The sequence below is a fragment of the Ranitomeya variabilis genome, chromosome 7 (assembly GCF_051348905.1).
Source record: "Ranitomeya variabilis isolate aRanVar5 chromosome 7, aRanVar5.hap1, whole genome shotgun sequence".
Lineage (NCBI taxonomy): Eukaryota > Metazoa > Chordata > Amphibia > Anura > Dendrobatidae > Ranitomeya > Ranitomeya variabilis.
In genome coordinates, this window is record NC_135238.1 from 234503523 (window position 1) to 234530829 (window position 27307).

Sequence of the window (27307 nt, forward strand, 5' to 3'; positions counted from 1 at the left end):
GGTGTGGAGAGAGCCAAAAAATCATCATGATGACTGTTATTTCTGTGCAGTGCAAGTGCAAGGATTCAATAAGCATAAGAAACAAAAATGGGAGTAACATGGAATCTGCAAGAAGGCCTGTCCCTCATTGTGAAGATGTGCCTGTACCTGTGTTTACCATAAATAACAGTCATCATGATGATTTTTTGGCTCTCTCCACACCATTGGAACACCAAATTTGAAGCTTTTTCTTTGTCCTTTGCTCCATTTTCGTAATAATTCGATACATGCTTTGCACACTATGTGTGGTGCCCAAAACTTGTCTTGGTCCCCAAGCATAACCCCAAAATAGGCAAAATACACTTTTTTTACGAAGTCTGTTATGTTTCTTCTATGTTTTGGCAGTGTGTATTCACCACAAATGTAACAGAATGAGTCTGGATCGTTAAGACAACTTCTTCTTGATGAGTTCATGCTTTTCACTGGAAAACAGACAACAACATAAAGTTAGTGCAAAAATCAAGCTATGAACAAACTTTTAGAACACTAATTAACACAAAACTATATTGAGAACTGCTCAGTTCAAGTACTAATCCAAAGAAATTAATGAGATGATGCGTCGCATTTACCAACAAGTGCTATAAATAAGATACCAAAAATCTCAAAAACTTGAGCCAATCTGGCAAAACTGATGACATATTCAGAATCAGCACCCCAAAAATACCCTAAATTCGCTGAAATATCTTTGGCACCAAAAATGCTGTTGACCAGTGTTATCATTACCTGGTACATTTCATATCCTCCAAAGGTTACGATTTATTTCCAGCCTACCACTATCCGCATGGAAGCTTATATACGGCTATTCCATGACCCGGGAGGGTCGAAACATCGGGTGTCTCTACTTTACTGGGTTTGGGACCATTTTTTGTAATTTGGCACTTATTTTCTTTGTCTAAAATAGAATTCCACAGATGGTTGCAAATCATTCCATTAGAGTGTGCGGTGAATTTTTGCTATTTATTTCAGGGACCACCACGGTCCGTTCTACCAGCACCTCGCTTCTACAGTGACCTTGAGTGAACACCAATACCTACTCTACTCCACATACATTACATTACTGATCCTGAGTTACATCCTGTATTATACTCCAGAGCTGCACTCACTATTCTGCTGGTGCAGTCACTGTGCACATACATTACATTACTGATCCTGGGTTACATCCTGTATTATACCCCAGAGCTGCACTCACTATTCTGCTGGTGCAGTCACTGTGTACATACATTACATTACTGATCCTGAGTTACATCCTGTATTATACCCCAGTGCTGCACTCACTATTCTGCTGGTGCAGTCACTGTGTACATACATTACATTACTGATCCTGAGTTACCTCCTGTATTATACCCCAGAGCTGCACTCACTATTCTGCTGGTGCAGTCACGGTGTACATACATTACATTTATTGATCTAATATAAATGTTACCTTTCTTGTGATCCGATGTGACTGTGGTTTGTAATTGAGACACTCCCCAATGCACTTCGAGGCTAATTTGCATGTGGCTCTAATGCTGATATTTCTTTCATTCTTGTACCAGTATCTGTTCAGCGCTAATGTTCGTAGTATATTGTCCTGACAGCTTCAGCTGCTGTAAAATAAGAAATCCCTTCTCTTTAACCCTTTTCTCGCTGGTTTGCTTTCCTTACTGTAAATATTGGCCAGGATACAATACAATACAATAACGGCTCCATTTTGACCCTCCGCACCGCACCCCTCTTGGCAGCGTCTCCGGCAGGCACCGTGCCCTCCGTTCTGTGAGCCTGTGGTGTCATCCTAAATACAGACGTCTGCTGCTCCCTGTAATCAGCGGGTATATATATATATATATATATATATATATATATATATATATATATATATATATATATATATACTGCCGGCTCCTCTATCACACGGGATCTATGGGATATCTGACATCCTCTGGATAGATCACACCTGGTAATGGGCCGGGTGCAAAACACCACCCAGCAGTGCCCATCATTTGGATAAATGATTAATAATGATGGATATGTCCCTTAAAGGGGCCGCACTGCTCAAGCATTCCCTCTCCTCTTTTCCAGGTACAGCGCCTTACATTTAGTAGTGGCTGTGTCTGGTATTGCAGCTACTTTGATAGGACCGAGCAGAGGTCCTTCATTTTGCTATTTAGAGGGGACGCAGCGTCGTCACATCCAGTGTACATGAAAATAATTTTGCAAGTAAAAAGTTTGCTATTTTTTCTTTTATAGTTGTTCACCTCTATGCAAAAACTGTTACTAAAGGTTTGCAAGAAAAAATCCTTTTTTTTTCTTCATCTTGGGTTCCTCTAATTGTTTTCTAGCCAGAGCTGAGGAGTAAAGCGTTTCCCTGAGTGTTTGTATTAATGTGCATGTATGTCATGGATGACTTGGCCGTAGTTGGGGCGTTTTCTGAAGATGAAGTTTCCTCCCTCCCCAATGGTCACACTCAGTGATGTGAAGTCATCAGGACACAACTAATGAAGTCTATACCCTGGATTAGGGTTGAGCGAAACGGATCGTTCATTTTCAAAAGTCGCCGACTTTTGGCAAAGTCGGGTTTCGTGAAACCCGACCCGACTCCAGCGTGGGATCGGCCACGTGGTCGGCGATCTTGGCGCCAAAGTCGCGTTTTGTATGACGCCTTCCCCGCCATTTTTTCAGCCAATTAAGGAGTGTGGGCAGCGTGATGACATAGGTTCCGGCCTGGTTTCTGCGGCGTCATAGAGCCATATTACCGTTTGGGCTGCAGTGATTTCCGCAGTCAAACACAACACATGCTTTGCAGGGAGGGAGGGAGGGGGAGAGAGAGAGAGAGATATTAAGTAAATGTAAAAAATAATCCACATTGACTTGCATTGGGTTTCGTGTTCCGGTCCGGAGCCCGACTTTACAGTACAATCGGACGATTTCACACGATCCGACTTTCGAGAAGGTCGGGTTTCACAAAACCCAACTCGACCCTAAAAAAGCAAAAGTCGCTCAACCCTACCCTGGATGCCTCCAGCCCCTTATATTGTCCACCTAGGAGTCCAGTTGCTGGGGTCAGGAAGGGCTCCTCATGGCAGGACCTTCTCTGTATAGTCCTCATGGTTCCCTCATGGTAAGTCTGAAAGGTGAAAGGTCACCCCGTGGGGGCATCAGTGAGTGACGGGTCCGTCCTAGGGCACTTTATATCCGTACACTTTTTACTGTCTATGAGAAGACTCAGCGCCCACCACGCCATCTCCAGCTGTGGCAGCTCCTGGCGACTATTGTTTTCTGCAGGAGTTGGGTTTCTTCCAGCCTCGTCTGGCTCCAAAAAGTAGAAAAAGTTTCCAAAGTAAGAACAGATGTACGATGGTGGAGTGTGCGCGGTGCTCTGATCAAGCATGGTGCACATGGGTTGCTTTCCTCTACATGCTTCCCCCACCATTGCCTAATTTACTGGTCTTGCTTGCAGCTGGGTCATTTTACCTGGCGTTGCCCAAGTGTAAGATTTACATCTGAGGGTTCGCTGAAGTCTTGGACCACATCTTGTACAGAAAGTGGGGTTGTAAAGCAAGGCGACTCCACAGCAATCCTGTGAGAGAAATAACACAAATCTTTCGCTGAGAGCTTGCTACAATGTATCAGCCTGAAGTCCATAAACAGTGTGGAGCTCCTAGAGAATCATCTAGACTGGATGCAATTGTAACAAACCTCCAGCTGTGAGGAGTATTAGGATATGTTCGCATGTTGGATTAAAAGATTGAACCCCCAGGTTTCTGCTCTTGGACCGCAGCAGGATTAGACCCATGACACCTTAGTTCTGCAACATATTTGTTTGTTTCTGCAAACGAGCGAAAATGTTGCGATGTGGAAACTGTGAAATCCACATCACATGTATGGAAACAGAGTTAGAAGCCAGACAGTCGATATCTGCGTAAAGTCTGACATGTACTTTTACATCTGTTCATAGATTCAGCCACGCTGCCAGCAAGCAAAGATCTTAGAAGCTATTATGGTAGTTGCAGAAGTTATAATTTCATTTGCTTCCTCTGGATAAGTCATTGTTGTTTTTATTTGTCTCAGTATTGCTGTATTCCCATTCTATCCCCATCACTGAGCCACCACACTGGCACCTCTGATCCCCTGCTATCTCCTGTATGTCAGCTGGATGTGATAGTTGCTTAGCGCTGTAAGTGCAGCATGAAAATATATTTATCCCTGTGCTGCCTCCACAATCCTTTATTGGTTTGGGTAGTAGTCAGATTCTTCAGCGTTTATCTGCAATGCTAATATGCTTCTACCTGAAAGCTGAAGCCAAGGGCTGGAACTCCTCCAATAATTACAGTAAAGCGGATGGAGGAACTCACTCAGGACTTATGGGATTTTGCAAAAAAAAATCAAACCTTTGTTTTTGCATATTGCTAATACCTTATCTTACAAATAAGCAGTATCTCTTATTTTTTAAAAAATATGTTAAACATACAGTATGTTTCTTATTTATTGAATTATCTTACTTTTTCATTGGAGATGACACCATTATGGTGCCCATGGCGGTTCCCTTCAAAGTTTCACATAAAAAATCTAGCTCTGTTATATTGTTCCTCTTTATTTCTGATCCAGTGATGGCACCATTGTGGTGCCCATGGCGGTTCCCTACAAATTTTTACATATTGTGTCGGGCATAAAAAAATAGCACTGTTAAATTTTTCCTCTTTATTTTGGATTTCCTTGATGTTTTCTTAATCTTGTATTTTTTTTTTTTTATTTAGCTGCTTTACCACAATGTTCTTAATCACAGCAAAATTAACATACATTTAGTAATGAAACACTGTGGACTGTCTGTCTTCTTAAGAAGCGACGTTTTTTTTAAATGAAAATAACATTAGTTTAAGTCAATAGCTTTGCGGCATCTGTCACAGTCTATGATTACTTAATATAATTTTGCATTAATGTAATATAATTATAAGTATGAATTGGAAATTAGGGGTAATTTTAAGGCAAATTGCATCTAAATATCTTTTTTTTAGGTCGTTAAATCTAGGATCTTGATACTTTACAGCCAGTGTTTGATTTAAATGTTTCCTAGTGGGCGGGACTTCCAGCTAAGCTCAGCATGGGAGGGTCAACCAGTGTCATTCAGAGAATAAGGGCTGGGTTAAATATGGGATACATTCATAAAGACAGTTGATGCAGATGTAATATGGCCACATGATGGGGTCTGTATTACAGACCCTCCTTCAATTCAGCTGAACTGAACCATAGCCCCTTGAGAAGTGTGTGTAAATATTTATACATATACATTGGGAACTGCAGTTGATTCTCAAAAATAATTACTGTCTCTTTAATAGAAAATGTTTTTCTTTTGTGTTTTCTCCCTTGTTAATGATTTCTTTAGCTGAGAACATGTGAGATAATTAGCGATCATTGTATTAATTTACCTCCTGCCTCAAGGAAAGCCGGACCTTCAGGTGCAGGACACTAGAGGAGGAGGTCGCTGGGAAAGTCTACCTTCTATGATATGTTTCTTATCTGAAATATTTATTGTTTCTTCTCGGCATATAAATTATATAAATCCGTCCTCTTGGTCCTGGTGATGCAGGGGCAGACTGCAAAGAAAAAACTGACAGTTCATATCCAGCTGTAGAAGCCCCACACTATAGTCTACGGTTATATTCACACAGAGATTTTTGAGATGTTCAAAAACAAGACGTTTTTTAAGCGGCTGACAGGGCTCAGCAGTCAGTATCACACAGGATAGATTAGATACACAGCTCAGCAGTCAGTATCACACAGGATAGGATTAGATACACGGCTCAGCAGTCAGTATCACACAGGATAGGATTAGATACACGGCTCAGCAGTCAGTATCACACAGGATAGGATTAGATACACGGCTCAGCAGTCAGTATCGCACAGGATAGGATTAGATACACGGCTCAGCAGTCAGTATCGCACAGGATAGGATTAGATACACGGCTCAGCAGTCAGTATCGCACAGGATAGGATTAGATACACGGCTCAGCAGTCAGTATCGCACAGGATAGGATTAGATACATGGCTCAGCAGACAGTATCACACAGGATAGGATTAGATACACAGCTCAGCAGACAGTATCACACAGGAGAGGATTAGATACATGGCTCAGCAGTCAGTATCACAAAGTATAGGATTAGATACACGGCTCAGCAAACCGTATCACACAATAGGGTTAGATACACGGCTCAGCAGACAGTATCACACAGGATAGGATTAGATACACAGCTCAGCAGACAGTATCACACAGGATTAGATACTAAGTAAAAGTAGCTCTGTCGTTCAGAACAACCAATCAGAGCTGCTCTCTTCTTCCTGATATCCGCGGCTCATTGCTCGCTCCGGCGGTCGCTCCTCTTTGCGCTCTTTCCTTCGTCTCATTGTATCCAGCAGGGATTTCTGGGTCGATTTCCTCTTCTTATTTTTGCCGTCTGGATTTGTATTGTGCGGACTGACAGCGCGGCCTGTAGAGATCCAGTGGTGGACAACGTTCTTCCGCTTCCCCGGACGTTTTATTGGATGGTCACCAAGTGAAACAGATTTGTGTATGAGCAGCGACTGGAGAGCGGACCTCATCTCCTGCTGCCGGAGTCACAGAAAGTTCTGTGTCCAGATAAAGGCCCCAAGACGCGTTACCACTAGGGGTCAGTGGGGGAAGCAAAGAACTACAAATCCCAACATGTCCTGACTGTCAAAGACCATTAGGTGACCATTGGGATGATAGTTACCCAGGCCATAAGTGGATGGTCCGGTCATGGTGGGACGCCTTTTTTCTCTACAGGTTTCATTGGGCAACTTGAAAAAAGGAATGAAAAAATGCAGTTATGCTTCTGAATGCAGAATTCCATAGTTTCTGTTCTAAGAATTTTCTGCTTCAAATACGCAATAGAAAATGATGCAAAAAATGCAGAAATAATGCAATAATTAGAGCAGATTGTGTATTTTGGCGCAGACACCTGCAGAAAAAATGCAGCATTTTTGTACAGTGGGGAAATAAATATTTGACCCCTTGCTGATTTTGTAAGTTTGCCCCCACTGACAAAGACATGAACAGTCTATAATTTTAGGGGTAGGTTAATATTAACATTGAGAGATAGAATATCAAAAATTAAATCCAGAAAATCACATTGTATAAATTGTATAAATTTATTTGCATTTTACCGTGAGAAATAAGTATTTCATCCCCTACCAACCATTAAGAGTTCTGGCTCCTAAAGACCAGTTAGAGGCTCCTAATCAACTCGTTACCTGCATTAAAGGGAACCTGTCACCCCCAAAATCGAAGCTGAGCTAAGCCCACCAGCATCAGGGGCTTATCTACAGCAATCTGGAATGCTGTAGATAAGCCCCTGATGCTGGTGGGCTTTGCTCACCTTCGATTTTGGGGGTGACAGGTTCCCTTTAAAGACAGCTGTCTTACATAGTCACCTTTGTAAAAGACTCCTGTCCACAGAATCAATTCATCAGTCAGACTCTAACCTCTACAGCATGGGCAAGACCAAAGAGCTTTATAAGGATGTCAGGGACAAGATCATAGACCTGCACAAAGCTGGAATGGGCTACAAAACCATAAGTAAGACGCTGGGTGAGAATGAGACAACTGTTGGTGCAATAGTAAGAAAATGGAAGAAATACAAAATGACTGTCAATCGACATCGATCTGGGGCACCGTGCAAAATCTCACCTCGTGGAATATCCTTGATCATGAGGAAGGTGAGAGATCAGCCTAAAACTACACGGGGGGGGAACTTGTTAATGATCTCAAGGCAGCTGGGACCACAGTCACCAGGAAAACCAATGGTAACACATTAAGCCGTAAGGTTTAAAATCCTGCAGTGCCCGCAAGGTCCCCCTGCTCAAGAAGGCACATGTGCAGGCCCGTCTGAAGCTTGCCAATGAACACCTGGATGATTCTGTGAGTGAGTGGGAGAAGATGCTGTGGTCAGATGAGACAAAAATTTTAATCTTTGGCATTACTTCTACTCGCCATGTTTGAAGGAAGATAAATGCTGCCTATGACCCAAAGAGCACCATCCCCACTGTCAAGTATGGAGGTGGAAACATTATGTTTTGGGGGTGTTTCTCTGCTAAGGGCACAGGACTACTTCACTGCATCAATGGGAGAATGAATGGAGCCATGTACTGTAAAATCCTGAGTGACAACCTCCTTCCCTCTGCCAGGACATTAAATTGGTCGTGGCTGGGTCTTCCAGCAAGACAATGACCCAAAACATACAGCCAAGGCAACAAAGGAGTGGCTCAAAAAGAAGCACATTAAGGTCATGGAAAACTTATGGATGGAGATGAAGCTCCGAGTTGCCAAGCGACAGCCTCAAAATCTTCATGATTTAGAGATGATTTGCAAAGAGGAGTGGAGCAAAATTCCTCCTGACATGTGCGCAAACCTCATCATCAACTACAGAAAACATCTGACTGCTGAGCTTGCCAACAAGGGTTTTGCCACCAAGTATTAAGTCTTGTTTGCCAGAGGGATCAAATACTTATTTCTCTCTGCAAAATGCAAATAAATGTATACAATTTATACAATGTGATTTTCTGGATTTTATTTTGGATATTCTATCTCTCAATGTTAATATTAACCTACACTTAAAATTATAGACTGTTCATGTCTTTGTCAGTGGGCAAACCTACAAAATAAGCAAAGGGTCAAATACTTATTTCCTTCACTGTATGTGAGAATATGGCCTCAGCGGATAAAAAAACCCAGCATAATGTGCAGCAATCGTTCCTTAGATCAGGCCTCTGCCACATAGACACCTGGCGCATGGTCGGTGGGGGCCCAGATTCGCATTTTGCAATTGGCTCCAGGATTTTCAGGGCATGACTGCAAATTATGTGGACTTTCCACCAATCGGTGCTGATTGTGCTGCTGCGTAGCGCATGACCTATGTATACAGACCCTCCCAACACCCACCTTGTGGAAAATCTCCCAATAACCAACTCAAGCACAAATTAGCTAATTCTATGCAGCTAATGCAGGCAAAAAATACCCATTAATAGCAGGATTACACTGTAATCACGCTGGGAATTGGCTCGAGATGGTGGAGAAAAAAAAATCCTGAGCGAAAACAGCTTAAACATCTGGGGAAACTGCTCCGGCCGTGTGTTTCCATAGCCTATTATTCTATCTGGGGATGTGTGACTCATGCTTTGGGCCATAGAACAAAGATCTACAACCACCACTGGAATCAGTTACTTCTCCATCTTTATTTCTTTAGTATTTTTTAATTTATTTATTTTTTTTTACTTTATTTTACTTTATTTAACTTTTTTATGTACTTTAATTGTCCTAATTTTACTATAATTTCCTTTTGTAATGTTTTTTTCTTTCATTGTCTATATATTTTTGATATTTATTTTTACTATTTTATTATTGTATCTTTTGACATTAAACTGTTTGCCTTTTGTACATTTAAAGTTCTTGTTTTTTTTTTGTTTTTTTTGCAATTTTATTATTTTTTTAACTTTTTATTAAATTTTAATTTTTTTGTGATTTATTTGTTTCATTTATTTAGTTTCTATTATCTGAAAATCTATTTTTATTTTATCTTTGTGATTTTTATGTTTGTTTTACGCGTTTTATATATTAATATTTCTAAAAGGGCTTTGTTTTCCAGAATAGCGGCCGGTGGAGGCGATGTTGTATCCTAGTTTTACAATACTTTCCTTTAATATAATATTTTTTCTTTCTGTTATCTATGGATTTTTTATTGTATTCTTTTGACATTGAGAGTTTTGCCTTTTGCATATTCATATTCTTTTGTTTTGAATTTAGTGATTTTATTCTTTTTATTAAATTTTATTTTTTTTATTTTTGTTACATTTTTTTTTTTTTACTATCAGCAAGTTATTTATTTGTTTATTTTTTATGTTTTGCTTTACATTTTTGGTTTCTTTTATCATTAAAGACAAATATTTTTTAGAGGGCTTTGTTCTCCACTATAGCGGCCGGTGTAGGCGATGACATCAGGGTATGTTTCATTCTCCCGAGCCCGAGTGCGGGTCACTAGAGACTTATGTCGATCTTGGGCCTCTTTCCAACATCTTGGATTATTTTACTTCATTGCCTAATTTGATTTGCTGGTTCACAAGTTCCTTCCCTGCACGTGACCCGTCCTATTAAACCCTGCAAGTTGGTGGTAGAAATATCTCATGTTTTCTTCTATGATCCCAATGGTCTTTTTTATTTTTCCTCCCCCCCCCAAAACCCTAAAAGGGGCTGTGAAAATGTAGCAGGAGTTGAAAAGTCACACACATCAAGGTTAATGCGCTTCCTCGGCGAGGCAGCTGCGAGCAGCGGGGCGCCATTAAAGCTCTAGGTGTGCGGAGATGTCAAGTGACACTTTTACTGAGCCGCGTCCTGTTAGTTCATGGAGCAAACAGTGCGCGCTTTGGATGGTGGAAATTGTGCGCAGAGACCTCTGCTATGGGCCAGTTTCTGCAGGGCTTTCATCTACACCTTGCATGTGTTACTTTAGCCTCTTGAATTCAATGGGGTATATGTTTATTCACATGTCTTTCTTATTTTCTATTAACCCTTGGAGGGACTGTGCGTCCGAAACGCGTTGCAGTTCAAGTTATGCAAGTCTGTACCATGCCCCTCTTACCCTGTGCCAATATAAAACTGGTGTCTGAACAGACCCCCATACACCAGGGACCGGCCCCCAGATTTGTACCCTTGCTAGTAATGGTATCGAACTCTGCTCTTGTCTGATTTGTCAGGTAACGGGCAGAGGACGCAGAGGTGCATTCAGGCCCTTGTTTCACATATACATACGAATTGCCTTTAAAAAATAATTTCTTAAAGGGGTATTACAGATTTATATTCAAGACATCTGCTCACTGCATTTTTCTAGCAATGCCCGTTACCTGACAAATCAGACAAGAGCAGCGTTCGATGCCATTACTAGCAAGGGTACAAATCTGGGGGCCGGTCCCTGGTGTATGGGGGTCTGTTCAGACACCAGTTTTATAATGGCACAGGGTAAGAGGGGCATGGTACAGACTTGCATAAATTGATCTGCAACGCGTTTCGGACACACAGTCCCTCCAAGGGTTAATAGAAAATAAGAATGCCATGATGCCCATTGCAATAGTGGGGGGCACAGCAGGAATTAGGCTACGTTCACATTAGCGTTTGAGTCCGCAGCTTGCGCAGCGTTTTTATCCACATCAGCTTACTCATGACGGCAAAAAAAAGCTGCGTGTCCATGTGTTTGTATGTGTTTTTTGCCTGCGTTTGCGTTTATTATGCGCATGCGTTCGATATTTCCAGGAGGACGTGTCTCAATCAGTTCCTGGACATGCGCAGTCCGAAGTATGCAAGCGCATCGAAAACATGCGTTCCCATACAGTAATGCATTTTTTAACGCACTCATCCGTATACCTGTGCATTTTTGATGAATTTTTGACGCTTAAAAAAAATGCAGCATGTTGCGTTCGCCGGACCCCGCCGCACACCGCAAAACGACGCATGCAAACGCATCCGCAGGCGAATGCATGCAAAGGCATGTCTCTGCGTACACCATGTTAAAGATACGTACGCAGGCCGCATGCGCTGCGTACACAGACGCAAATGTGAAACCAGCCTTAGCGGCTTCTCCAGGCATCTTTCCATAAACTTTCCCCAGCCTGTGATTACTGGGTCTCTGAGTGACTTGGCAGATACTTGGCCTCTGGTACCAGCGCTCCGCTGACCTTTCCAGCTATCAGACAGTGAGGGTGAAGTGCTGAGAGGCGGCCGTCATTGCAGTTTATGTAACCGGGGCGGAGGAATGAGCCATGATGGGAGTGATGGGCAGGAGAGCCGAATCCCACAGTGATAGGAGCAGATTCCTCCTGATACAGGGCTGGCACAGCACCAAGTCCAAGGTCTACAGCCAGGGGGGTCTGCACTGAAACAGTCCCCGCCGATGCTCATATTTATGGGATAAAGTTAGAAAAAATGTTCTATCCATAGAATAGAGGCAACATATATCATCTCTGCTATTCTGAATTGTAAAGTGCTGAGAAATATAAATAAAATGTTGTATTTATTATCATCTCTGGGGGTCTGACCACTAGGACTGACCATGATCAGAAGTGCAAAGGTCCCAAACCCACCTTGTGAATGCAGCATGCTCATCCATCTCTCCTTTCCATTGTGTGGATCTGTGAATGCGATAATGCGCATGCGCGAGAACTCTTCCATACACATTGCATAGAGCGGTGGTTGCACATGCGCCCTAGAGCTCCATTTCTACTTCAACTTTTAGTCCTCTGTTCTCATAGTCACTGGGGGACTGACTGATGGGACCCTGAATAAAAGTAAGAAATGGGGTCCAAAGTGATTTAAAAGCATCACAAAGCCACTTAAATTAATTATAGGTGCCCGTCCCTTTAATGGGGCCTCTGTCTTTGGTCTATGTAGTTTCCTGACATTCTACTTGTTCTCATGGGAAGATTAGTTACTTGTAGTTTATAATCATTGTTTCCTTACTGTAATGAAAATCATCTCTCTTTACACTGATTCTGACTCCTTAATCAGCTCATGCTTATACAGAAGCACCCGGCAGTGTAAAGTAAGGAGGACAGAACAGCTGCCAGAGCCTCCCAGCAGACAAAAGAACATTTCATGTTGTCATTACCGTTTTAGACAGCAAATCCCTGTTATATAATGTCAGATGTGTCACTAGTAGGGGTCTGGTTATGGCGAATGAGAGGGTCTCTGTTGACATGAAGAGGATTTAAAGTGACACCGCCCTCCCAATAGTGGTCTATCACCTTATTGTCATCTGTCATTGTCAGCCCCTATCAGACATCAATGTGTTTCGGGGTGAGGGGCTCATTCAGGCTTGAAGGCGCCTTGTCTGGAATGACAGTTTTTTGTATTTTATCACTTTTCCATTTTTGTTTATGAGGGCGTCTGACAGTCAGAAATTATTGGCGTGAGCAGCGATAATAAGGGGCAAATGATGACTGCCCCTCTGAACCTCTCACTTCTGTTTGTAAATTAATGACACCCATGAATACAATATGTCAGGGAGTTATGATTATTGTCATTTCCTGCTGGATTATTCTAAAATGAAAAAGTTTTACAACTTTTTAAATATTCAGCATTTTACTTTATAACTGGTTTATAAAATTATTCTTGCTGTCTAAACGGAAATATTCGCATTGGGAATGTAAAGGCCTAATGCTTCTCACTAATACATTTGTGTCCAGTCTGGAAAATGCTGAGCTAAACAGTCTGGACTTGAGGCTGAAACATTCTTAACTGATACATTGTATCAAGTTATCAGAGGAAATCTGAGCATTTTCTAGAGTGGACAAAATTGTAGCAAATCGTCAGCTGTGAGAAGATTTCTGTCTGTACCAGCGGCCAGACTGTCATCATCCTGATATTGGCTCTACGTGGAGATTCTCCTGATCACGTCCCATCATTGCATCTGTTCACCGCTGGCTGAATCTTCCCCTGTACAGTGAGGTTGTAGCAGCCGCTCCGGAGTGACTCACTGCGCCATAATGGCTTTTACATTTCATAATTCTGACCACAATTACTGTGGAACTAAATTGAGTTGATCTTTTTACTTCCTAAAATAATAAAATCTGAGATGGAAACCCCCATGGCAGAGACCGAGATCCTGTGCAGATATAATCTGGTGTATATCCAAATATTCATGTATTTACACGATGACTCAGAAGTTGTGGTGATGGCTCTGAAAGCAACAGGAAGAAATAACCGACACCATTCTACCCAGATTCATCTCATCATAGTAGTTACATGTCTGTACATAGGGGCAGTATTATAGTAGTTATATTCTTGTACATAGGGGCAGTATTATAGTAGTTATATTCTTGTACATAGGAGCAGTATTTTAGTAGTTATATTCTTGTATATAGGAGCAGTATTATAGTAGTTATATTCTTGTACATAGGAGCAGTATTATAGTAGTTATATTCTTGTACATAGGAGCAGTATTATAGTAGTTATATTCTTGTACATAGGAGCAGTATTATAGTAGTTACATGTCTGTACATAGGAGCAGTATTATAGTAGTTATATTCTTGTACATAGGAGCAGTATTATAGTAGTTATATTCTTGTACATAGGAGCAGTATTATAGTAGTTATAGTCTTGTACATAGGGGCAGTATTATAGTAGTTATATTCTTGTACATAGGAGCAGTATTATAGTAGTTATATTCTTGTACATAGGGGCAGTATTATAGTAGTTATATTCTTGTACATAGGAGCAGTATTATAGTAGTTATATTCTTGTACATAGGGAGCAGTATTATAGTAGTTATATTCTTGTACATAGGAGCAGTATTATAGTAGTTATATTCTTGTACATAGGAGCAGTATTATAGTAGTTATATTCTTGTACATAGGAGCAGTATTATAGTAGTTATATTCTTGTACATAGGAGCAGTATTATAGTAGTTATATTCTTGTACATGGGGCAGTATTATAGTAGTTATATTCTTGTACATAGGAGCAGTATTATAGTAGTTATATTCTTGTACATAGGGGCAGTATTATAGTAGTTATATTCTTGTACATAGGAGCAGTATTATAGTGGTTATATTCTTGTACATAGGAGCAGTATTATAGTAGTTATATTCTTGTACATGGGGCAGTATTATAGTAGTTATATTCTTGTACATAGGAGCAGTATTATAGTGGTTATATTCTTGTACATAGGAGCAGTATTATAGTGGTTATATTCTTGTACATAGGGGGCAGTATTATAGTAGTTATATTCTTGTACATGGGGCAGTATTATAGTAGTTATATTCTTGTACATAGGGGCAGTATTATAGTAGTTATATTCTTGTACATAGGGAGCAGTATTATAGTAGTTATATTCTTGTACATAGGGGGCAGTATTATAGTAGTTATATTCTTGTACATAGGGGGCAGTATTAAAGTAGTTATATTCTTGTATATTGGGAGCAGTATTATAGTAGTTATATTTTTGTATATAGAAACACTATATAGTAGTATTCTTGTACGTAAGTAACAGCAGTATTATAGTTATTTTCTATGACTCCAATTACCAAGTCTCATTTTTCTGGGCTGTTCCTAGTAACTTAAGTGTTAGACCCTTTGTATTTGGGTGTCTGTTAAAGTAATTCCTTTTATGATAATGTTTGGTTGCCCTAATGTATTGTTGTCTGTAAGGGTATAATTAGGCGGTAATTTCTTTTTACAGCTGCATGTAATGAGGTTTTGGTCATACACTGGGAATAAACCTCTATTAACACATCTGGTTGTTATAGCCTCAGTTTAGTTATAATAAGGAATCAATATAAACATTTTCCTTTGATGTTTTTTCTTCTATGGTTCGGTTTTCTGCAGCAACTAAATTGGCTGCAAGTCAGAGGTTGTGATATCTGGGAATTAACAGTGAGTAATGTACAGTAAAGCAGCAATATTTTACATTTATTGTATTTTGTGCACTGTGTACAAAGATTTTGTTTATACATGGAAACCGTCAACAAGTAGGGTCACTTTTTTCACTATATTTTGATTTTATTTATACCCTGCATAATTTTTTACTTCCTGCACCCTAATTGCACATGATAGGATGGATATTCAGATTAATACATGAATAATCAGACAAGGAGCATGATTATTTATGGATTAATTGTAGGCTATAGGCAACAGAGATATTGGCTAATCAGAGGAACTGGTGGGGAGGTCACAATTTTACTGTAAATATAAAATGCATATCTGATCAGTTAACAGCAACTTGTTGGTTGTTTCCATGTAGAAATATTATCTAAAAGTGCATTGAAAAGATGTTATCTTTTATTTGCGATATTATAAATTCACTGGATTTTACATTTTCCAACTTTTCAGCCAATATCCATCTCAGTTTTCAGGGAATGAAATGAAATGAAACATCTCGGTCAAATTAATGAGAATAGAATTTCTGTAGGACACATCCAGCTCGGTTCCTTGTTGAGCAATAATACATCATATTCTCTTCCATCCGGAAAATCAGGACACATAGGGGTGATCTGCACCCTAACTCCTGCTGAATAATACTGCAAATGTTAGACCATTTAGTTATGTGAATCTTTCATACTTCATTGATAAAGCCGTAAGAAAATAATACAAAGTTGCAAATGTCTAAATTATCCCACTAAATGTCAAATTCTCAGGGCTCAAGAATGCACAATTTTTACATTTAGGCGTCTCATGTTGTACAGATGATGTACCTGCTCCTGTGTCTGCCAGTGCCACAAATGGAAAGTTTATACTTCTACATAGGAGCAGTATTATAGTAGTTATATTCTTGTACATAGGGGCAGTATTATAGTAGTTATATTCTTGTACATAGGGGCAGTATTATAGTAGCTATATTCTTGTACATAGGGGCAGTATTATAGTAGTTATATTCTTATACATAGGTGGCAGTATTATAGTAGTTATATTCTTGTACATAGGGGCAGTATTATAGTAGTTATATTCTTGTACATAGGGGCAGTATTATAGTAGTTATATTCTTGTACATAGGGGCAGTATTATAGTAGTTATATTCTTGTACATAGGGGCAGTATTATAGTAGTTATATTCTTGTACATAGGGGCAGTATTATAGTAGTTATATTCTTGTACATAGGGGCAGTATTATAGTAGTTATATTCTTGTACATAGGGGGCAGTATTATAGTAGTTATATTCTTGTACATAGGAGCAGTATTATAGTAGTTATATTCTTGTACATAGGGGCAGTATTATAGTAGTTATATTCTTATACATAGGTGGCAGTATTATAGTAGTTATATTCTTGTACATAGGGGCAGTATTATAGTAGTTATATTCTTGTACATAGGGGCAGTATTATAGTAGTTATATTCTTGTACATAGGGGCAGTATTATAGTAGTTATATTCTTGTATATAGGAGCAGTATTATAGTAGTTATATTCTTGTACATAGGAGCAGTATTATAGTAGTTATATTCTTGTACATAGGGGGCAGTATTATAGTAGTTATATTCTTGTACATAGGGGCAGTATTATAGTAGCTATATTCTTATACATAGGGGGCAGTATTATAGTGGTTATATTCTTGTACATAGGGGGCAGTATTATAGTAGTTATATTCTTGTACATAGGGGCAGTATTATAGTAGTTATATTCTTGTACATAGGGGCAGTATTATAGTAGTTATATTCTTGTACATAGGAGCAGTATTATAGTAGTTATATTCTTGTACATAGGGGCAGTATTATAGTAGCTATATTCTTATACATAGGGGCAGTATTATAGTAGTTATATTCTTGTACATAGGGGCAGTATTATAGTAGTTATATTCTTGTATATAGGAGCAGTATTATAGTAGTTATATTCTTGTACATAGGAGCAGTATTATAGTAGTTATATTCTTGTACATAGGGGCAGTATTATAGTAGTTATATTCTTGTGCATAGGGGCAGTATTATAGTAGCTATATTCTTATACATAGGGGGCAGTATTATAGTGGTTATATTCTTGTACATAGGGGGCAGTATTATAGTAGTTATATTCTTGTACATAAGGGACAGTATTATAGTAGTTATATTCTTGTACATAGGGGCAGTATTATAGTAGTTATATTCTTGTACATAGGAGCAGTATTATAGTAGTTATATTCTTGTACATAGGAGCAGTATTATAGTAGTTATATTCTTGTACATAGGAGCAGTATTATAGTAGTTATATTCTTGTACATAGGAGCAGTATTATAGTAGTTATATTCTTGTACATAGGGGCAGTATTATAGTAGCTATATTCTTATACATAGGGGGCAGTATTATAGTAGTTATATTCTTTTATATAGGAGCAGTATTATAGTAGTTATATTCTTGTACATAGGAGCAGTATTATAGTAGTTATATTCTTGTATATAGGAGCAGTATTATAGTAGTTATATTCTTGTACATAGGAGCTGTATTATAGTAGTTATATTCTTGTACATAGGGGGCAGTATTATAGTAGTTATATTCTTGTACATAGGGGCAGTATTATAGTAGCTATATTCTTATACATAGGGGGCATTATTATAGTGGTTATATTCTTGTACATAGGGGGCAGTATTATAGTAGTTATATTCTTGTACATAAGGGACAGTATTATAGTAGTTATATTCTTGTACATAGGGGCAGTATTATAGTAGTTATATTCTTGTACATAGGAGCAGTATTATAGTAGTTATATTCTTGTTAATAGGGGCAGTATTATAGTAGCTATATTCTTATACATAGGGGGCAGTATTATAGTGGTTATATTCTTGTACATAGGGGGCAGTATTATAGTAGTTATATTCTTGTACATAAGGGACAGTATTATAGTAGTTATATTCTTGTACATAGGGGCAGTATTATAGTAGTTATATTCTTGTACATAGGAGCAGTATTATAGTAGTTATATTCTTGTACATAGGGGCAGTATTACAGTAGTTATATATTATTGTACATAGGAGCATTTTCCTTTTACGCTGTATGTGTGCGTTTACAGTGTAACTTGTTTTCGCAGTTCAAACACAATGGACGTGATCACCAGAAATCTTATGTCCTCGGTGTTTTGGGAGATTCCTTTTCCCCATGTACCTTTATGTGGATCGTGTTTAAACACATGTAGAAACACAAGTGAGGTTTTTAAGTGTTAATAATGCATTTTTAATGCTGAAATTCTGTTTTGGTTTATTTATATTGGTGTAGACACATATGTACGGAATCATGGGCTTAGTCTCGGTTCACACTAGTATTTGTGTCCGCAGCATAGGGCTGCGTACTTCTTGACTTCAGATCCGCATACATCCACACCCGTCCTGCGTACCTATCTTTAACATTGTGTACTCAGGGACATGCATTTTCATGCGTTATATGCGGATGCGTCCCCGAGCGGCGGTTTGACGTGCCCGCCGAACGGAACGTGAACCCAGCCTTAATATGGACTGTACAGACATAGGCAGTGTAGAATGTAAAGCTGTGCGATATCGCCCCTCCCCCCTGTGGCCGCAGATCTTTTTTCATCAAGGCTTTTCCCATCTCAACTGGGATCCAGATGTGATTAATAAAGGAAATCAGAACCAGAGCACTTGGGTGGTCGCAGACAGGACAGCGGAAGGGGGTATAGCTTTGGGGGGACGAAGGGTCAGTTTCTTCTTTTCCCTTTTCCTATGAATCCTTCAGTTTCATTGAGTAAATCCACACAGGCTGCGACAATGCGACTCGGCGGCGGCCCAGATCCCGGCGCACACGACACAAGCACGGCAGTCCGCTCCCATTAACCCGTGCTCCGCTGGCCTGCCCATGTCTGCTCAGCCAGAGTTCTATGCAGACCACACGTTTTCTCTCTAATAGAGTTTACGTTTTAACTCTTCACCTTTTTAAGATCTCTGCTTGCTCTCAGTGAGTGGAAGCATTCCTGTTCACATCCAGATGTTGGAAGTCAGTGATACTGTTCACAGCTGTTACAATGGTATCCAGTCCAGACGATGATGTGTAATCTGCAGAGTCTGGAGTCCAGACAGATACATTGTATCAGAGCAGACACGACGGATCACACAATGTTCATGTATTTTCCTTTGAGATAATAAAGTTTTGACTCTAAATATCCTTTTCTGTTATACCGTTCATCATTCGTGTTAGACAATTCCAAGTTTTTGGGTTCATTTGGGTGACAACCAATATGGCCTCCTAATGATATCACCGCGGGTTCTTAGTGTTTCCAGGCTGCATGATTTTCTGCTGTAGAGAAACATTGAGGTTTGTACAACCAGAAGATTTACCACCCTGAATTTATGTATTATTTATTCTGCTTATTTCTATAGCGCCATCATACTGCACAGCACTTTACAGACATCATCATCATCATCTCTGTCCCCATTGGGGTTCACAATCTACTACATGCCCTATCGGTGTTTGGAGTGTGGGAGAAAACTGGAGGAAAGCCTTCTCCTTTTTCTTCTCCTTTTCCTTTTTCTTCCTTTTCTTCTACACCTCCTTCACCTTCTTCTCCTTCTCCTTCTTCTCCTTCTCCTTTTTCTTCTTCTCCTTTTTCTTCTACACCTCCTTCTCCTCTTCCTCCTTCTCCTTTTTCTTCTACACCTCCTTCTCCTCTTCCTCCTTCTCCTTTTTCTTCTTCTCCTTTTCCTTTTTCTTCTCCTTTTTCTTCTACACCTTCTTCTCCTTCTTAGCTTTGAAAGATAGCGCATATATTAGAGGTAGTTTGCTGCCCTCTGCTGGCCACACTGATAACAGCCTGTGCAGTGCTTTCTTTCACTTTTTGCAGCCTAGTATAGAAACTAATGGACCTTTAGTTGAAATTGGTTTTAATGAGTTGATATTGCATAAGTGTGCACATATGAAAGTGCTGCATGCATATGTTTTCCACCCGGAAGCAACAAGTAGTTGTCTTTTAATATAAACATAATGCATTTCATTGCCTGATCATCTGCCATAACTAGCAATAAACATGTCCGCATCCTGAATCCACTGCTGAGCTGCGTTGTAGTAGATGTAGTGCACGTACCAGAACTTGGAAATAATAATGAACCACATCTCCCACCATTAGAGGATGACTCATTGCTGGACTATGGTGTGGATGTATTTCTGTTGCCGTATAGTAGCAGCGCTCTGCAGAATTGTGAGTGCAGCTCTGGTTGTGACTGGAGTGTGCTGTAACATTGAACCCATGTAGAGTGATGTGATGATCGTCTTGCAGGTGCTGGATCCTCATACATTGGATGTGGCTGATAATATTTTACCTTTCACTATGTAATGTCTATGATATATAAATGTATATACTGTATGTCCTGACGGATGTGGTCGTCTTCTTGCAGCCTGAGGATCTGGAGGGGCAGAACTGTCACACATTCAAGCTAAAGAACTTCAAGAAGGTGAAACCCTGCAGCGTGTGCAAGCAGGTCATCACCCGGGAGGGCAGCGCTTGTCGAGGTGAGTGAAACTTTCTAAAAACTTTAAACAAGTTTTCCAGGATTAGAAAAACCACTTTGAAAAGGAATCATGACACTTGTCCTCCACTAACGTGCCATACTGCTGAGCTGCAATCCCACACACAACCATTGGTGGCGCTCTTTACAGCAGACATGTTTGTGTGATCCTGTACACCCCCAGAAATCATTGAGTGAACGCTGCGAGCTCTGCTACATGACACGATGCCGCCCCATAGCAATGACTTAGGCTGGTGACGGAGCAAAGAAAATCCCCAATTTCCCGGCTTTAAAGGGATTTTCTGTTTCCATGTTATGCTAATGTAATTATATTGTAATAAAAAGTTTTCAACTTTCATTCTTTTTCCATTTCTCGTCATTTTCAACATCTCTGGAAAAAAATGCAAATTTTCAACCACTGACATGAGAATAGAGCAGTGAGTCCCAACATGTGGCTCTCTAGCTGCTGCGTAACTAGGACTCCCATCATGCCCTGTGTGTAACAGGATCTCCGGGCATGATGGGAGTAGTAGTTTTAAAGCAGCATCTTTAAGACCCCTGACTACTCTTCAATATGTGGCACTAGTGAGGCTTTTTTTTTTTACCTTGGGAGAGAGATCATTTTCATACTGTTTTCCATGTAGCATCATGATCAAATTCCATCCAACTGGTCTGTAATGAAAGCAGCCGCTGGCCTGAGCAGAGACGTTCTCATTCAGTGACAGCAAGCAGAGATTTTACTCATGGTGAGAGATAAAAGCACAAAGGCCCCGATTCATCAGCAGTGATCTGGAGTGAGATGCCTCATGTTCATACAGCGGCTCTGGAGTGAGATGCCTCATGTTCGTACAGCCGTGCTGGAGTGAGATGCCTCATGTTCGTACAGCGGTGCTGGAGTGAGATGCCTCATGTTCGTACAGCGGTGCTGGAGTGAGATGCCTCATGTTCGTACAGCGGTGCTGGAGTGAGATGCCTCATGTTCATACAGCGGTGCTGGAGTGAGATGCCTCATGTTCATACAGCCGTGCTGGAGTGAGATGCCTCATGTTCGTACAGCGGTGCTGGAGTGAGATGCCTCATGTTCGTACAGCGGTGCTGGAGTGAGATGCCTCATGTTCATACAGCCGTGCTGGAGTGAGATGCCTCATGTTCGTACAGCGGTGCTGGAGTGAGATGCCTCATGTTCGTACAGCGGTGCTGGAGTGAGATGCCTCATGTTCATACAGCCGTGCTGGAGTGAGATGCCTCATGTTCGTACAGCGGTGCTGGAGTGAGATGCCTCATGTTCGTACAGCGGTGCTGGAGTGAGATGCCTCATGTTCATACAGCGGCTCTGGAGTGAGATGCCTCATGTTCATACAGCCGTGCTGGAGTGAGATGCCTCATGTTCATACATCGGCTCTGGAGTGAGATGCCTCATGTTCGTACAGCGGTGCTGGAGTGAGATGCCTCATGTTCGTACAGCGGTGCTGGAGTGAGATGCCTCATGTTCATACAGCCGTGCTGGAGTGAGATGCCTCATGTTCGTACAGTGGCGCGCACATCTTAGTGAATGAGCCTCTTTTTTCTTGCCACCAGGAATCTGCTGGAGAATATTCATGGATTTTATTCCACTTTTGCGGCACAAAACTGTAGAATTTGCTGGATTCGTTTGACTCCGCACCTTCCCCGTCACTTCCACTCACTCTCCAGCAAGTTGACCACGTCGGCCCGGACTGGAGTGAAAACAATAAAAGTCACAACATTTTTGCTCATTTGTGATTAAGGCCAAAGTTTAGCTTCATTTCAGTTTTACACTAAAGTTATATCAACGTATTGAATGTAACGTGTAGATGATGAGCCGTGCAGCGGACAGTGACCTACATGGCGGCTCCTCATGCCGGACACCGGGGCATACTGATGTGTGAGAACAAGGACGCCGTGCCGGCACCATACACTGAAGGTGGCGCCCGGTGACCCGCTGGCGGCTTATCACCAGGAAGGTGCGGTATAGTAAAGGTGACACGCGCTCAGTGCCGGTCCTGGCAGGAATAATAATCGCTGTATATTGATGTTGTGAAGCTCAGGAAGTCTCCTATCAAAAGCTGATATGGAGCTGAGCCAGGTACAGACTGAATGTCACCTGTGTTTCCTCTGTCTCGCAAAGTGCAGGTGTGAAATAGTGATACCAGGGACGTAAGCCAGACCGGACACTGACCACACACCCATCTGAGGGTACAGGATAATGACACTGACTCTGGGGGTACAGGATAATGACACTGACACTCGGGGTACAGGATAATGACACTGACACTCGGGGTACAGGATAATGACGCTGACACTGGGGGTACAGGATAATGACACTGACACTGGGGTACAGGATAATGACACTGACACTGGGGGTACAGGATAATGACACTGACACTCGGGGTACAGGATAATGACACTGACACTGGGGGTACAGGATAATGACACTGACACTGGGGTACAGGATAATGACATTGGGGGTACAGGATAATGACGCTGACACTGGGGGTACAGGATAATGACACTGACACTGGGGTACAGGATAATGACATTGGGGGTACAGGATAATGACGCTGACACTGGGGGTACAGGATAATGACACTGACTCTGGGGGTACAGGATAATGACACTGACACTGGGGGTACAGGATAATGACACTGACACTGGGGTACAGGATAATGACACTGACACTGGGGGTACAGGATAATGACACTGGGGGTACAGGATAATGACACTGGGGGTACAGGATAATGACACTGACTCTGGGGGTACAGGATAATGACACTGACACTGGGGGTACAGGATAATGACACTGACACTGGGGGTACAGGATAATGACACTGGGGGTACAGGATAATGACACTGGGGGTACAGGATAATGACACTGACTCTGGGGGTACAGGATAATGACACTGACACTGGGGGTACAGGATAATGACACTGGGGGTACAGGATAATGACATTGGGGGTACAGGATAATGACGCTGACACTGGGGGCACAGGATAATGACACTGACACTGGGGGTACAGGATAATGACACTGGGGGTACAGGATAATGACATTGGGGGTACAGGATAATGACGCTGACACTGGGGGCACAGGATAATGACACTGACACTGGGGGTACAGGATAATGACACTGACACTGGGGGTACAGGATAATGACACTGGGGGTACAGGATAATGACACTGGGGGTACAGGATAATGACACTGACTCTGGGGGTACAGGATAATGACACTGACACTGGGGGTACAGGCTAATGACGCTGACACTGGGGGTACAGGATAATGACACTGGGGGTACAGGATAATGACACTGGGGGTACAGGATAATGACGCTGACACTGGGGGTACAGGATAATGACACTGACACTGGGGGTACAGGATAATGACACTGGGGGGTACAGGATAATGACACTGACACTGGGGGTACAGGATACTGACACTGGGGGTACAGGATAATGACACTGACACTGGGGGTACAGGATAATGACACTGGGGGTACAGGATAATGACACTGGGGGTACAGGATAATGACGCTGACACTGGGGTACAGGATAATGACACTGACACTCGGGGTACAGGATAATGACGCTGACACTGGGGGTACAGGATAATGACACTGACACTGGGGGTACAGGATAATGACACTGGGGGGTACAGGATAATGACACTGACACTGGGGGTACAGGATACTGACACTGGGGGTACAGGATAATGACACTGACACTGGGGGTACAGGATAATGACACTGACACTGGGGGTACAGGATAATGACACTGACACTCTGGGTGCAGCCATGACATTGTGAATGTATGTGAGTGCTCAACTGATATATTTACACTTTTGCTTCTTGTCGCTTTTGTCCTGGGGCAGAGGTGGATGATGATGGTTCAGGCGCTTTTTTCCTCCAGAGCATCACTGACTACTATGACAAGTAAATGTTTGGCCTCTGCTTTTTTTTGCTACCTCATCTGAGAGCAGTAAGAAGTAGATTTTCCAGCGATATGTCACTTAGTGGGCTGCTTGCTGTAGTTTTGATAAAATCCCTGTTTTCTCAGCTGCAGATCTACCTGAATGCGGAGGTCTGTATAACCCCACCCACACCACTAATTGGCAGCTTTCTGCTTATGCACAGTGCACACAGAACATGGTGGGGCTATGCAGAGCTTGTGAATATGGAGGATTACCTGGCAGCCCGATTACTAGTCCTCTATTGATGCAACTGTTGAATCAGTGATTTATCAAAACTACAGCAAGCAGCCCAGTAAGTGACACATCTCCTGAATCAGGGTCTCTGCCCCTACATTATACGGCTCTCAAATTTGGTGGCAAAGCCTACTGATAGATTCCTTTTAACGGCACCTGATTATTTACTTCTATTCGTAGATCTGGGGCGTGCTGCGGTCCGCTGGACAGGTGTTCAGCACTGGCAAAAAGTTTGGACACCTCTGATCATGTAATGGTTTCTGTGATCTTATTGGAATGTGAACATTGTAATTTCAGACTGAAGGAAGCAAAACCACAAAGCCTCATGGATAGAAGGTGTAAATGTGTGACACATCCCAGAATGAGTGCTAGACCTCAGATTCCTCTGATAATGGCTTTACACTTCCTCAGCTTCTCTCCAGCAGCTGCATCTGGTCGTCAACTGCAATGATCTCAAACAGCTTCTTGCTGATGTTGAGATGTGTCTGCTACTTTATATCTGTGTATCATTTATTGTGGTTGTTTTTTGAGGTGCTGTCAGTGGTTTCTAAGGCTGGTAACAGATGAACTTATCCTCTGCAGCAGAGGTAATCCTTAGTCTTCGTCTCCTAGGTCGGTCCTCATAAGAGCTAGTTTCATCATAGTGATTGATGGTTTTTATTACTGCACTTGAGGATACTTTCGTGGTTTTAGCAATTCTCCCAATTGACTGACCTCCATGTCTCGCAGTGATGATGGACTGTCGTTTCTATTTACTTGGCTGAGCGGTTCTTGCCATATTCTGGTTTAGAACAGTTGCGGAATAGCCTCGGCTGTGGAGCTGCGCACATCAAACCCTGCAGAACTCACCTGATTGTTATACATACTGTCTGGAGGCCGGTGATTCCACAAATGAACAAGGCGACCTTTTCATCAGAAGACATTCCACGTGACTGGGATGAAGCTGCAGAGAGAATGAAAAGGGCGGAGTAATGCTGTCATCAGAATAACATGCGTTCCATCACTTCTTAATTCCATACAGTGGCTCGTGAAAGTATTGACCCCCTTGGAATTTTTCATGTTTTGTTACATCCTACAATTTCACTGGAACCTTTACAGCCTGGAATTTCACAGGTTTTTTTTGAGGGTTTCATCAGATCATGTAAAGAATATGTTGACAACCGAACATTTTGTTGTTTTTTTATTGTGAAGCAGTCAACAAATAGGAAAAATAATTGAAAACTTCAAAGTGCATAACTATTCACCCCCCTAAAGTAAGTAGTTTGTAGAGTCTCCTTTTGCAGCAATTACAGCTGCAAGTCGCTTTGGATATGTCTCTTTTAGCTTTCCACTGGCCACTGGGATTTTTGCCCATTCCTCAAGGCAATACTGCTCCAGCTCCTTCACTTTTGATGGTTTCTTTTGGTGAACAGCGATCTTCACACCTGACCACATATTCTCCATTGGATTAAGGTCTGGGCTGTGACTCGGCCGCTCCGGAACATTCACACATTGCCTCTTGCACCACTCGAATGTTGCTTTAGCGACAGACGGAAACAGGATTTGCTCAAGAATATCCCTGTAATTCGCACCATCCGTCTTCCGCTTAACTTGGACCATTTTCCCTGTCACTGCTGCCGAAAAACATCCCAATAGCATGATGCTGCCACCACCATCTTTCACTGTGGGGATGGTGTTCTTGGGGTGATGAGCTGTGTTGATTTGGTGACAGACATAGTGTTTACCTTGGTGGCCAAAATGTTCAATTTTGGTCTCGTCTGACCACAGCACCTTCCTCCATACATTTGCGGAGTCTCCCTCATGTCTTTTGGCAAACTCATAATGAGCTTTACTATTATTTTTGAGTCCAAGTAAATGATTTTTCTGCCAATTCTTCCATAAAGACCATCTCTATGTAATGTACGGCCTATTGTGGTTGTATGGACAGATACTGCAGTCTCTGCTTGGCAACTCTGCAGATCCTTCAGGGTTACCTTTTGGTCTCTGTGTTGCCTCTCTGATTAATTCCCTCCTTGCACGGGCTGAGAGTTTTTATGGGCTGCCATCTCTTGGCAGGTTTGTTGTGGTACCATGTTTTTTCCATTTGATGGTAATGGATTCGATGGT

General features: G+C 41.5%; 1 protein-coding gene across 6 annotated transcripts in view; it reads left to right on the forward strand.

The window, feature by feature from the left end:
* TNS1 (tensin 1) overlaps positions 1-27307 on the forward strand; it is a 374732-nt gene that overhangs the window by 87273 nt on the left and 260152 nt on the right. For all 6 annotated transcript variants that reach the window (XM_077273214.1, XM_077273221.1, XM_077273217.1 and 3 more), the window contains exon 2: positions 20874-20988. In XM_077273214.1, coding sequence (XP_077129329.1) covers positions 20874-20988 — 115 coding nt within the window. The remainder of the gene's footprint in view (positions 1-20873; positions 20989-27307) is intronic.